At 46.8% G+C, this 14,246-nt stretch overlaps 1 protein-coding gene across 1 annotated transcript in view; it reads right to left on the bottom strand.

The window, feature by feature from the left end:
- The window catches only part of c23h8orf34 (chromosome 23 C8orf34 homolog), a 55,089-nt gene that overhangs the window by 38,829 nt on the left and 2,014 nt on the right, over positions 1–14,246 (bottom strand). Inside the window, exons 2-3 of the mRNA XM_056584785.1 lie at positions 789–933; positions 297–431 (exon numbers count right to left, since the gene is read on the bottom strand). Of these exons, the coding sequence (XP_056440760.1) occupies positions 297–431; positions 789–933 (280 nt within the window). The remainder of the gene's footprint in view (positions 1–296; positions 432–788; positions 934–14,246) is intronic.

Raw genomic sequence — 14,246 nt, 5'->3', positions numbered from 1 at the left:
GAATGTATCTGAGTGAAGGCACATTGGATAAAAGTGACCCATAGGCTGAATGGTTTAATAGGGTAGATCATGGGGCTGACAGGGGACCACTGAAGCTTGGACAGTGAGGTACTTTCATCTATTTCTGTGACAAGACAGTGTCACAGTGAGAGATATCTGTAAGTGATATACTATACTAAATGTGCCAGAGAAAGTTTGCAGAGGGGGTGTTCTTAAAGTCGAGTCGAGGAAAGAGAACAGCCCAAAACTAAAATTAAAACAATACAGCAATGTCACACCATGGTTGAGATACTCACGTGATTTGGACTCTGGAGAAGGAGGGGATATACTGGACATGGCCAGGTCACTCTTAGATTTCTTGGGTTTTTTAGAATGTACCTGCCATGGCTTCTCAAAGTTCCTGCACTCCCTTCGAGTGCTTTTGCTCTCCGCTAGAAAGCAAAGGACATTAAGAATGGGAACTTTACCATTCAGGAATAGCAATGCAATGGATAAAATACTTGCAATGCAGCCTGTGCAGCTGTGCAATAAAGTTACTCTTGTACTCGTGTGTGTGCATGCAAATGTGTGTGCGTGTGTGTGTGTGTGTGTTGGTGTGGGCATATGTGTGTGTGAGTCTGCGTGCAAATATGTATATGTTTGTGTGCATGTCTTTGTGTTTGTGTGTCTGCGTGTCTATGCATGTGTGCATGCGTGTGTGTGTGTCAGTGTGCATGCGTGTATGCGTGTGTGTGTGTGTGTGTGTGTGTGTGTGTGTGTGTGTGTGTGTGTGTGTGCCGTGCACCCACCGGCCGAGCCGTCAGCCCACAGCGCTGCAGAGCCCGACAGAGTCCTCTGTAGCCTGCCAGGGCTGCCTTGCTTGGTCTGCAGGTGATCAATAAGAAAAGGGATAGGGTGGTCTGGGGTCTCAGTTATCAATTTGGTCATCAATTCCTACAGAGGCAGAACACAACAGAGAACAATCACACAGAGCTGATGACAGGCCGGCACAACGCTGCGACTTTTAATGAACACTTTGGAGCCACATTGGGTCGACAAATTCTGCTTGAATTCGGAGTGCTTAAGGAACACAAGCACAACCACGTGTGTGTGTGTGTGTGTGTGTGTGTGTGTGTGTGTGTGTGTGTGTGTGTGTGTGTGTGTGTGTGTGTGTGTGTGTGTGTGTGTGTGTGTGTGTGTGTGTGTGTGTGTGTGTGTGTGTGTGTGTGTGCATGGTTTTCTTTGCTTAACAACAGCATAATTTGTTCGTAAAGTGTTTGCTAGGAGGGCTAATCAGTGAACTATTGTGGAGGACAGTCCTGCTTGCAAAAGACATACTGTAACCAGGGGAGTATTAACCCATTCAGACCGGATCACGCATGTGTGCGTGTTTACCTTTAAGACCGGATCACGCATCAATGCGTATTTACCATTAATGCCGGCAAACGCGTCTGTGTCATTTGGAGCGGTGTCGTCTTTTCCGAGACACGTGGCCAATAATATGTACTGTGATTGGCTGAAATACTCTTTGGATGAGTGACAGAGATGATTAGGGATTTTTAACTGACTAATAAAATGCTCGAAATTAGCATACACGTGGAGAATGTTTTGGTTTGAAAATGTAAACACTGTGCGAGCGATCCGTCATGGCTGACTCAAGTGAAGGAAGCGATATTGACGAAGTCATCAATTCGGATCTTAATGAAATTAGGCAGGATGATTTTAATGAATTAAATGATATCCCAGATGATGTAGATGTACCAGCCGATCGCGTAGTTAGAGAGCAGTGGATCCAAGCGATGTTTCGAGAGGAAGAGGGGGAAATGCGCGAGTTCGTTGGCTTCCAAGAAGAATGGAAAACAAACAACTTCCACTCACGTGAGAAGATCCCGTATAATCGCAAACCAGGTGCCAAGATAGAAATTCCAGATGTTGTTACACCAATACAGGTATTCTCCCGTATTTTCACGGAAGAGTTGTGGATGCGACTTGTAACGGAAACAAATCTGTATGCGGATCAAACACGGAGCGCAACTCCATCAAACAGCAAGTGGGTACCCGTCACAGTTAAAGAAATGAAGACCTTCGTAGGACTGTGTCTTGCCATGGGCATCCTAAGACTGCCCTCACGTAGAGATTTCTGGCGTCAGAAAAAGTGGCTTTTTCGAACGACCATCCCCCAAGCCATTTCAAGAGACAGATTCGACATCATCTGGAGGTAGGCTCGTAAATTGATATCAATGACAAGAATATTTTTTTTTATACTGATTGTGGAGATGACTAGCCAACTAGCTTTTTGTAATGATGATGGGAATGTCACATGATATGATTGCAACGATGATTGCAACGGTAATAATGATTTGTTGCTGATACTAATGCCAATAAATAAATGTCTAAAGGTGATGATTGATAATTGATGATTATGGATAGCAACAATAAAAATGTAATATAATGCAATAGACAATGCTAGCTTATGATGGATGACATTAATAATTATGTCTGATGATAGATAATAATACATAAAACATACATAAATACAAATGAAAATAATACCTCATGATGGATGACAGTAATAATTATGATGTTTGAACTGATAAAGTGTAATTATACAAACACATGACAATGAAAGCTCATGATGATAATAATGTGTAATTCACTGTCCGACTTGCTATGTGTATTTTCAGGTATCTCCACTTGCAAGACAACAAAAGCAATGATGTGAAGCAGTCCGACAAGCTTTGGAAAGTCAGATGGTACCTCGACTACCTGAAAGATCGATTCCAGGAATTGTATGAGGTGGATGGGTTCGTGAGTGTCGACGAAAGCATGGTGAAATTCAAGGGGAGACTCGCTTTCCGACAATATCTTCCTCTGAAACCTACCAAGTGGGGCATCAAGGTGTGGGTGATGGCTGAGAGCTCCACTGGGTATGTTTCAAACTTCCAAGTCTACACCGGACGTGAGGGAGGGAGTAGTGAAAAGGGCCTTGCACACCGCATAGTAATGGATCTGGCTGGACCATACTTCGGGTCCCAACTCTCCATTTTTATGGATAACTTTTACTCTGGGGTGCCGCTTTTTGAAGAGTTGAAGGCTCATGGTCTGAATGCGTGTGGCACTGTTCGATCCAACAGAAAGGGAATCCCCCCAAAACCGCCTGCCATGGAGAAGCATCGGTACCAAGTGTATCAGAAGGATGACCTGACCTTCTGTGCTTGGCAGGACACAAAGGTTGTTTTGGTCCTGTCAAACTACCATGAGCCCATGGCAGAAGGGTCTGTCAGGAGAAGACGGGGAGAAGATATCCAGAGAGAGGTCAGAGTGCCAGCGTGCGTCTCTGATTATCAGAAGCACATGAAGGGGGTCGATCTACTGGATCAGATGGTAAGCTACTATCAGTTCCAGCACCGGTCCAAGAAATGGTGGCGGAGGCTTTTTTTCTTTTTCCTATCAGTCAGCTGCTACAATTCTTTTATTGCTGCAAGGAGTGCTGGAGCCTACAAGGGTTGCTACAAAGAGTGGCAGGAGGACCTTGCACAGGAACTTGTCACCCCTGTGACAGCAAAGAGTGCTCCTCAGTGCGCTGCAGCACCTGTGACAGCCTCAGCCGAGCACGACTGTGAAAAGATCTTTGAGAAGAGGAAGATCTGCAGGGAATGTTCACTGTCTAAGAGTGGCACTGAGGCCCGTCCTGGTGCAACAGTGTATGGCTGCAGACAGTGCAATGTGCCACTGCACATTGAGTGCTTTGGAAAGCATTGCCGCAGCACTCGAAAGTAAATGTATGAGTTGTGTTTAGACTTGACTGTACCGTTCTGTTCATCTGTACACTCACGAAGTTCTGATTATATGGTTTCTGAAATGATTAGGTAAAGATTCAAGAAGAAGTAACCCTCTGTTTTGTTTTGTTCCATGTTCTGTGTTTCAGTGTCTATCACTTGTCACTTTGGTTCCTTAAAAGGATTAAATAAAATCTGATCTGTATTGATTTTCAAAATGTTTTTGATGTTTATTGATTTTTTAAAAATATGCAGTTGAAGTTTATGGCCAAGCAAGTCATTCAAGCTGACAGCCAAAGAATTAATCTCTCAATTGCCTTTTACCTCATGTTTTTATCTGCTATAGAGCCTGAGAAATTAAGGTTTTAGTAGGCGTTGACAAATTTTGAATATTGTTCTGAAAACCCTCAGGTTTTGAGAGGGGGTTTACAGAAAAGTTCTTAGGCATAAAAAGGCCTTTTTTAGCAGGCGTTTTAGGCTTAAATGGGTTAAGGAAGGCTTTGAGAGACACGGCAGCATAGTTAACTACTGGAGCAGAGGAAACACTTCACCACCCAACACAACCCAGCCCCATTCCTTCTGTTATTGGACAGCGAGTCCAATCAGGCTGGATAAGGTGAAAGTGTCAGTTTCCATGCAAACGTTAGAGAGTGACCTAACCCAAAAACATTGATTCCACCAATAGGAGACGCTGGAACCAGTGTTGTCAGGGGTGTCTAACAACACTGCAACATTGGTGCTCTGAGCTAATTGTATTTATTTATTTATTTGCAGCTCTGCTGCAGTCGTTGCAGCACTGCAGTGTAATACTAAAACTTACTATTTTCCCATTTCTTCAGTTATGTAGCAGCAATTTGATCCAAATGAACAACGACAACAATGAAAATGAAAAAATATATAATACATTATTGGAAATCTGCATCTGATACATTCAATGTAAGAATGTGAGCAAAGTACAGTTCAATTCAAGAATGGAAAGGAGAAACAAGGACTTTTCCGACCTCGTCACCACAAACATTTGTGAAAGCAATCCAAACCAACACATGTCCTTACTGAGCAGGTAGGGGTGAGGTGTCAGACAGACAGAGCTGATGTAGGAGGTTCAAACCCAGACCATTTAATCCGGGACATCATTGTAAATGGACTGCATTTATAAAGCGCTTTATAATATCGACATTCACCCATACATGCACACATCAACGACGGAGTCAACCATGCAAGGCGACAGCCGGCGTGTTAGTAGCGGTCAGGGTGAGGCCCCTCGCTCAGGAACACCCTCGACACTCAGAGAGGAGGAGCCGGGGATCGAACTAGCAACCGCGCGTCTACCAGCCAACCCGCTCTACCTCCTGAGCTCCTGCCGCACCACTCGGACAAGGCGTTGCTCTCCCATGCAGTACCCCCAGCCCCACGGCTGTGAGTGGGGACCACCGTGCAGCCTACACAGCCACGGCGGTGCTCGGTTGTCCCCGTAAGAAGAGGGTCTCCCCCCCCCCCGCGGCACAACAACGCACTCCCTGACAACGGCGGGGGGTTGCGGGCGGCAATGGCGGCAGCACACACACACACACACACACACACACACACACACACACACACACACACACACACACACGGCTCTTAATTAGGACCCACTAACGACGCTGAGATGCAGAAAGGGTAATTACTCCTTAGTTGCTCCACTGGGCAATTAGGCTAACCTGGCAACGGAAGGTCTATAAACGGCGCTTGGTTGAACATCCCCACAGTCCTCGAGACTTCCTGACACCTTTATTTTGGTGGGGCGAAAAAGAAGGAAGTGCAATTTTCTGTTGCTTTTTTCTTTTTCGTTGGCTACCTAGCCATAGCATAGATAGAGGAAAGGTCTGAGGTTGGTGTATGAGTGTAGCTAGCTACAGCTGGCATTCACAAGAGGGCAAGGAGGGGAGGATATCGGTAGTTCAGCTCGTTCCAATATATGATGATGATATATACTTTATTCATCACCGAATTCAGAACTTCCATTATATAGAGATAAAGATATATAGTATATGTAAATCGGAACAGGTATCCACAGAAACTCTTTGAATACCTAATAATCATATAAACACATACCGTATATGTGTATGTGTCTGTCTGTGTGTTTATCTGTTGGTGTTGGTTGTTCATAAGGGCGCGTGCGTGCATGTATGTGCACGTGTGCGCCCATATGCACCCAAGTGCACGTGTGCGTGTTTGGGTATCCAATTTCTCCAATGACAGGACAGTGAGGACCCGTTTAGTCCCAAACTCTTCAACCTCCACACCCAAACACCTCATGATTGATACAACAACAGGAGATTGAGGACCCATGCAGATGTCATCTCTGAGGCAAACACTCCGAAACACTTCCTCCACACCCACATGCACGGTGATGGATACGACAACAGTCCGTCCATCAGCCAGCGGGTCCACACATGGAATACAGGATCAGTTTCCTCCATGCCTCGTAACAGACTGTCAGGCGGCCAAGAGACGCCCACGTCCTCGTCAGCCTTCAAGGACTACCTCCAAGGGGACGGAGACAGTAATCATGTCTTTCACACTGCCTCCCCCCCCCCCCCCCCCCCCCCCCCTCCAGGCCATGCACCCAGCTCCGATTGAGCCTGCACCTTGGCGACCACCTCCTCACACCATGGAAGAGACGGAGAGAGATGGTGTTGTAAATGTTGCTTTTCCATGCAAGTAAAGCTTTTCCGAATTGAATTGTGCGTAAGCGTAAGGAAAGAGGTAAGAAAGGGACAGAGAGACAAACAGAGAGACACAGAGAGCAAGAGACAGGGAGAGGTTGCGATAGAGAGACAGAGAGAAGGAGCGAGAGATGGAGCAAGAGAAAGACAGCGACACAACAACAACGAGAGAAAGAGAGAGAGAGAGAGAGAGAGAGAGAGAGAGAGAGAGAGAGAGAGAGAGAGAGAGAGAGAGAGAGAGCGAAACAACCACAAAAACAACAACGACGACGACGACGACGACGACGACGACGACGACGACGACGACGACGACGACGACAGAGAGAGAGAGAGAGAGAGAGAGAGAGAGAGAGAGAGAGAGAGAGATCTTACTCTATTACACCAACCCGAAGGTTGAGTAGGGAAGACACTTGAAGTTATTGGTATTCACCACAAGTAAGAATTCATAGGGGGGACAGGTCTGTCTCTGAATCAACAACAACAACAAGACAATCGGTCCGAGAGATTGTCCTTCTATTTGAAAGACTTCGTATTGTCTCGATTTAGAAGAAGACACAAGAAGGACAATTGTGTTTTGTTATTTGCAGTGCGCCATCAGTAAAGGTTACTCATGCAAGAAGATTATTTCTGTTTGTAATAAACAGATGAGGACAACAGAAAACATAAGACATCTATTACAGCAAAAAAATCAATTACGAATAGATTAATTAAAAGAACATTATGGAAGAAGATGATTACATCATAAAAAATGTGATCCATCTCATCCATTTAGAACAAGACTAACTCATATCAGAGATTAAGCATCATACAAGCAAAGGTCCATGGAGGAAATAGCTCAGTCCACACAAACATAATGTGTGAGTGTTTGTAACTCATCAGACCCTGCATCAAGATGCAGCCATGACTTGGCAGCAGCCCATTGGTGGACACTCAACCAATCATCATCAAAAATAGTGAAAGTTTGTAAAAGAAAGCCCCCCCCAAGCCCAATATAAGCTGCACTTGCTCTCCCTTCCCCCACCAGCACTCCCATCCACCTAACCATCTACTGGCATTGAAGAGAGATGAATAATAGCTTGTCTAGATACACGCTGAGGGAATTTCTCATTTTGAGGCCCACCAGCTATTCAGTGTATGCAGATGCGAAAAGCCATCCGAAACATTCGACTATTCACGCCCGAGGAATATTCCAGAGAACAGCAGATGGTCAAAAAACAAAGCTTTGTCTGTGCATCAGCCATCACAATACCTGCCAGAAGTATAACAGCCAGAAGATGGAAAGCTGGATGGTTTCCTGCTCCATTTCGTCTCCCTCTCTCTATCCTGCTGTATGAGAGGCTAATGCCTTCTATTGATTTAGCTGCCTCTTCTCAATGAAAGAATTGATACTGTGGAGGTGATGCGAGGTGAGGCCGTGCTTCATGCAGGATGCAGGAGGATGGATTATTGGCGAAAATAACAGGGTCAGGAGGACAGAGCGAGAGAGGGAAAGAGAAAGAGAAAGAGAGAGAGAGATCATCCGACACAGCAGAAGATGAGTCGGGTAGGAGATATCGAGAAAGAGAGAGAGAGAGAGAGAGAGAGAGAGAGAGAGAGAGAGAGAGAGAGAGGAGAGAGAGAGAGAGAGAGAGAGAGAGAGAGAGAGAGAGAGAGAGAGAGAGAGAGAGAGAGAGAGAGAGACAGGGACAGGGACAGAGAGAGACAGAGAGAGAGACAGAGAGAGAGACAGAGAAATGGCAAGAGAAAGGGATAGATAGAGAGAGATGGAGAGAGAGAGAGGGATGGAAATAGAAGGAAAGGGATAGGGGAGGGAGGGAGGGAGAGAGAGAGAGAGAGAGAGTGAGAAGGGGGCGCGGGGGGATGTAGGCTTGGGTGAGGTCCAGACCTTGAATCAGGCGGCACATGAGAGGAGGGGATGCTCTTTGTCGACATTCAGATCCTGAGCAAACACAACCTCTACTCATGAAGTGGAACACACACACACAGCCACACACAGAGCCACACACACACACACACACACACACACACACTAATTACAATCCCTGTTCAACATCACTGTTTGTTCCTGCAGACATCTATGGTGCATTGGTTACATTCGCTGTGCTGTACAGGAGGGGATCTCTAACATTCACCATAGAGGGTAGCGGAGAGTACCGCTGACGGTAGAGCTGAACTCACCTCACATGAGTGTTGATGTTTCCTCAGCATTGGCTGGGACACACACACACACACACACACACACACACACACACACACACACACACACACACACACACACACACACACACACACACACACACACACACACACACACACACACACACACACACACACACACACACACACACACACACACACACACACACACACACACGTCGCTGTCCATAACACCAGAAATGCTATGGAACATTTCCTTAAGTAAAACACACGGGGCGTTTTAATGAGCTATGCTATGGAGCTAAACATAGGATTGAAATTGATATGTTGGGGAAAACAAAGCACCTCCTCCATACATGAACGCCGAGGTGTTTCCTTTAGGGGGAAAACGAACGCCTTCTGTTAAGTACGAAGGCGTGTTCCTCGGCTCATGAGCGTGACTATCAATTACATGCTGCAGTCGCCCCGCAGAGTGGCGCGTCAGGACATGAGTACTCCATTAGTGTCCACAGACACTGCAGTCTCACCGCCACGCCCCTTCCTGTGCGCACTACTGCTGCAATTACCACCCACTCCACACGCACACACGGACACACACGCAAAGGCATGCGCAGAGGCAGATATTCATGAACACGAACACACACGCACATGCAAAAGCATTCATACCCACGTGGCCGACGTACGCACATGCTCTCACACACACACACACATGCACATAGTCATGAACGCACATAAGTAAGCACACACACACACACCTAGGCACAAGCAGTCACACACACTAAGTATACATAAGCCCTCTCACACTCGCAGGCACACACACAGAAGCACACCCATTGTAGCAAACACACAGAAGCACAAACACAGACACGAACGCAAGCACTCACAGGAGCAGAAACATGTAAACCATGCATGAACAAGGTCAAACACGCACACACACACACACACACACACACACACACACACACACACACACACACACACACACACACACACACACACACACACACACACACACACACACACACACACACACACACACACACACACACACATAAGCATACACAAACAAGCACACATGCCCATACCCACAAGAACCCACACACACAGGCACACATTGGTGTGTGTGTGTCTCCTCCTCCTCGCTGACCCCTGAGCCGGTCTGCTCCCCTCGTCTCTCCAGGGTCCCCCAGGAGGAGGGGGGGGGGCCCGGCTTGGCAGGAGAAGGCCGGGGGTCCACTGACCATCTCTCACTAATCACTCCACCTTTAAAGATGTCTTTAAAAAACTAAAGGTGTGCCGGGTTGACCAGCGCCAAATACATTGTGCGTGTTTAGTGTCCGGTCTCAACGGTGAGACGTTGAGGCCCGTTAACTGTGGGTCGTCACACTCGGTGCGGTCGTTAGCCAGCTTAAGAAGCGTGTAAAAAGGACGTGTAAGAATAGTAAATGAGACATAGAAACCCTGTCTTTCTTTTTAAGACCAAGAGCTCAACGGCTCCTTCACGATGCACCACATCACGTCGTAAGGGGTGCGTTTAATTGTTGACAAATCCTCAGACGCTGTTCGTCTTACACCACTCTCTGGCACCTCAGCAGGAGGCAGCTGTTTTCGATTTTCACACCAGTTGTCTTTATCAATTACGGAGTGGAAACACCCCTGAAATGGATTTCAATGGCGTGTGGCTTGCCTCCGCGGCTTCTGTATTCGCTTACTCCGAAGAGCTCCTTGATTGAAAACAAAATGAAGACTTGAGGGGCTGGAAACCGGGGGAATATTTCAAAGTGCGGCGTGTGTATAATAGAGGAGCGAGCTCTGGGTAGCTACCCAAGACGTATCTGTCGTTTAGCAGCGGTGCAAAGCTTTTGATTAGCGGGGAATGTGACGGATCTGCGTGCGCCCCTCTGTGTGGTAATCCCAGCAGCATCGTAGCCCGACACCAGATCCCCCTAACATCGCTTTGAAACGATCAAACAATGCTATTTAAGATAAGGACTCACTTTATCTGAAAGCGACGCAACAGGGAATATGAGATACATATCGTTAAGGCGCTAGGAGGCATTGTGGGTGGTCGTGGACACCAGGGATTGAACCCAGTCTCTGCTACGATTCACTATGCTGTCGTGTTTGGGGACATGATACATGTGTATGCATTTATCCTACAGTATATGAGTCTGAACGTAATGCACTGGTTCAATGACGCGGAGGCGAGACCAAAAGCACAATTGAGGCCAAGGCTGGATAAGAAAGTTGTATTCTATTCTATTCTATTGTCTCAGATCAACAGTGATCAACATGTAACGATGGAAGGAAGTACACCGGTACACATCTGTACAGTACTGTCGTCAGGTGTAGCAAGGAAAGACTCAACTCATTCGTAACTTTGCATTAATTCAATGCAGGTGGAGGACTTCAGCATTCAGTGAGGTATCTGTGTACCGACAACTTTCCATTATTATTGAAGGAACGGGGAAACGATTCATAAATTAGAAATCATAAGTAATTGGGTGTGATGGGACCAGACAGACAAAATATCTGTCTATAGACAGACATATATGTCTGTCTATAGACAGACATATCTACATCTGTCAATCACAAAGAGCTAGGGGGACCATCACACACACATACACGCACATACACATACACACACGCACACTGAGATAACATAATTACAATGACAGGCATATGCAGCTCGATTTCCCTGCCTCCAATAAATTACGAGGAAAAGGGAGTGGGCGATTGTGTGGGTGTGTGTGTACATCAATGAGTGTGTGTGTAGCTAAGTGTTTGTGTGTTTTTGTGTATATGTGTCTAGCTAAGTAAGTGAGTTTGTGCGCGTGCGTGCGTGTGTGTGTGCTTTTATGTGTATGCATAAGTGAGTGAGTGAGTGAGTGAGTGAGTGTGTGCGCGTGTGCTTGTTTGTGTTCGTGTGTGTGTGTGTGTGTTTCAGTGTGTGCATAGCAGCATGTGTGTGTGTGTGTGTGTGTACACACCCATGCATCGCCGTGTGTAGGAGCGTGCATCTTACATGCGTGTATTCTGCCTGACTGAGCGACCCGCCGATGACTGAGAGAACTGCGTCCCGCAGGTCGGACAGGGAGTCGTCGAATCACTTGATCCGGCTGAGGCTGGATAATGCCGGGCCCGCTTTCCCAGGGGAACGCCGTGTCCGGGACCTCCACCACAGGGTCTACGTGGCAATTATTTCCACTTCGCAGGGGGAAGAATCAGCAGTCGTAGTGGGCAGGGTGGTGTAGGGGTGTAGGTTGCTCGACTCAGAGTGGAAACGTTCCTGAGTTTGGACCCCGATGTTTGCAGGCTACCTGTACTGACCTGTGCTGTCGGTATCCTCGGGCAAGATGCTAACCGGCTAACCCCCTTCCTGCTCATTCATGACTCGATCTGCGTTCACTGGTTTGGCTGACACTGTCTGATGAACGACAGTAGAAAACATGAGTCAGGACGCTATTTCGGTATGAAGAGGAGGACTTCAAAATGACGTGGGTGGACGGTCACACAAGGTGCCGCCACAAGCTACCGTTTAACCCACACTGTACGCCGTGAAACATTTTACAAAGCGTAAAAGCTTCAGCATCACGCAGCATCCAACCCTAACTTCAGATGCAGTAGAGGCTGAAACTGTGTTTTTGTAAGCGAAAACGGCTTGATTGTAAATCCTCCCTGGGCGTCATCGGTGCGCTACAAACAAGCGGTTCACAACGCAGTAACACAAGCAGGTGGTGATTAAAGACTCGACGCCTGTGAATGAATGGGGCCCCTGATGAAGACCCCTGAGGAACCAGCCAAGGCAGCAGCCTGCAACGGGACTCTGAGAGGGGCTATCAAAGCAGCGCTGGCGCCGCTGATGAAACCCAACAACGTTTCCGACATTAAGAGATCAATTGGGGAGGTTTTCTTCTGTTCCGACGTTGTGCATAGCGGGGTTCAATGCACCGAGGGATGGTCTCTGGCCTACATAGGAACCGCTGATTGACAGATCCCAGCGAGGAGCGCTGCGAGATAAGGGGTTTGAACCGGTGGAGAGGTGGCGACAGCGTGAAGCTATTAGGGCCCTGGGTCTGTTACACAGACGTCTAAACCTGAGGAAGTCTCGGGAACGAGGCTGCAGCGTTGCTTCCAGTAGATTAGAAGGAGAAAAATTATATAGCCTATGTAATTTCTTTGATATACAATTAAATACTGATTTATCTGTTGATATTTATCCTATTAAATAAAAGGACCGCATTAAAATATGAGACAATAGCCCTTACAAAACGATTCCCTCATAAAGGACTATATGAGGGAATATATAACTCAAAGCTTTGGTAAACTTAATAACTTCAATGGGAATCACTGTAAAATAGTTAATAGCCCAAATAAAAGTAAACGGCATGAATGATGTCCAATACTCATGTTTGCTCCTAGTGTCATATATTCAGCCAAAAAAAAAAAGATAACATAATATAAATAGAACTGAATACAGAGCACAATGACTTCAATTATTGTGACAGGCCATTCCACAACGATACGGCTTCAGCGGTCTGTGTGAGACCACCATGTCATTAGCCGGGGTGAGGAGTAATCATTTCTGAGGGAAAACATTTGCGGTGTCTCATCACAGTAAGTAAATGAGTGCTCTTCGTGTAACACCACACACACCCCCCCCCCCCCGCTGTGCCGCTCCACTGATGTGGCAGCTGTGTTGCGGTGCCGGGACCAAAGTGCGATTGCTCGCTCTAAGCGACCGCAGGGCAGGGGAGAGTATCACACCAAGACAGCCGTGCAAACCGAGGTGCAAGGTTCAGCTGGTTGGCTCATGGCCTCTAATCGCAGGTAAAGCGTTCCGAACACAACGGAATATTGACCGGATCATTGAACTTCATTGGGAGGCTTCCCCCTGAAGACCACCAGCTAGCTAATCGCATCCTCAATCAATCAAACAATCAATATCCCTCCTGCCTTTAAGTCCCTCCCTAATAGCCTGTCAAGCATGAGTCAATAAAGAAGCAGGAATTCCTTTTCACTCCTTCAGAGGTACTTTGCTGCTCTCTCACAGCCGATCCTGTTGTCTATTGAACGCACCCACAGCATGTGTATCATGTCAGTGCGTCCATCGTCACACACAAACAGAGGGGTGATAGATGTCTCTCTTATGCTGGATTTCTATTGTGTCCCTTATGAGGGTTTTACGATTTATTGGTCATTTAGAAGACGCTTTGATGCAAAGCAAAGTTCTGTGGCAGTGACATACGATATAAGATGGAAATAAAGGAACAACCAGTGCACACATGTGCTGCCCGCCCCATCCTGTGGTGATGCAATCCAATGTGCAGCATCTATAGACCAGCAGCGCCACTGCACTGTCTTGTCCAGCGTGTGTGTAGCACCACATGGTGGAATGCTTCCTAGCTTGGACTCTCTGAATTCTGAGAAATTCCACAAAACACCATCTATGCGGCCCCGGAAAAAAGAAAGTACAATATGTAAATGAGGTATTTTGACCTCTCTCATCACCTCAACCATGTGACGCTATCTTGGCTGAGATAGTATGTTCACGTTGCTTTATCCCTTTTAGGATTCATCGGCACCAGCCTCGCAGCCACGCCGGCCTCTAGGGAGGGACGGC

This window comes from Gadus chalcogrammus, chromosome 23, assembly GCF_026213295.1.
Source record: "Gadus chalcogrammus isolate NIFS_2021 chromosome 23, NIFS_Gcha_1.0, whole genome shotgun sequence".
Lineage (NCBI taxonomy): Eukaryota > Metazoa > Chordata > Actinopteri > Gadiformes > Gadidae > Gadus > Gadus chalcogrammus.
This window is presented reverse-complemented; position numbering and strand designations above follow the sequence as displayed.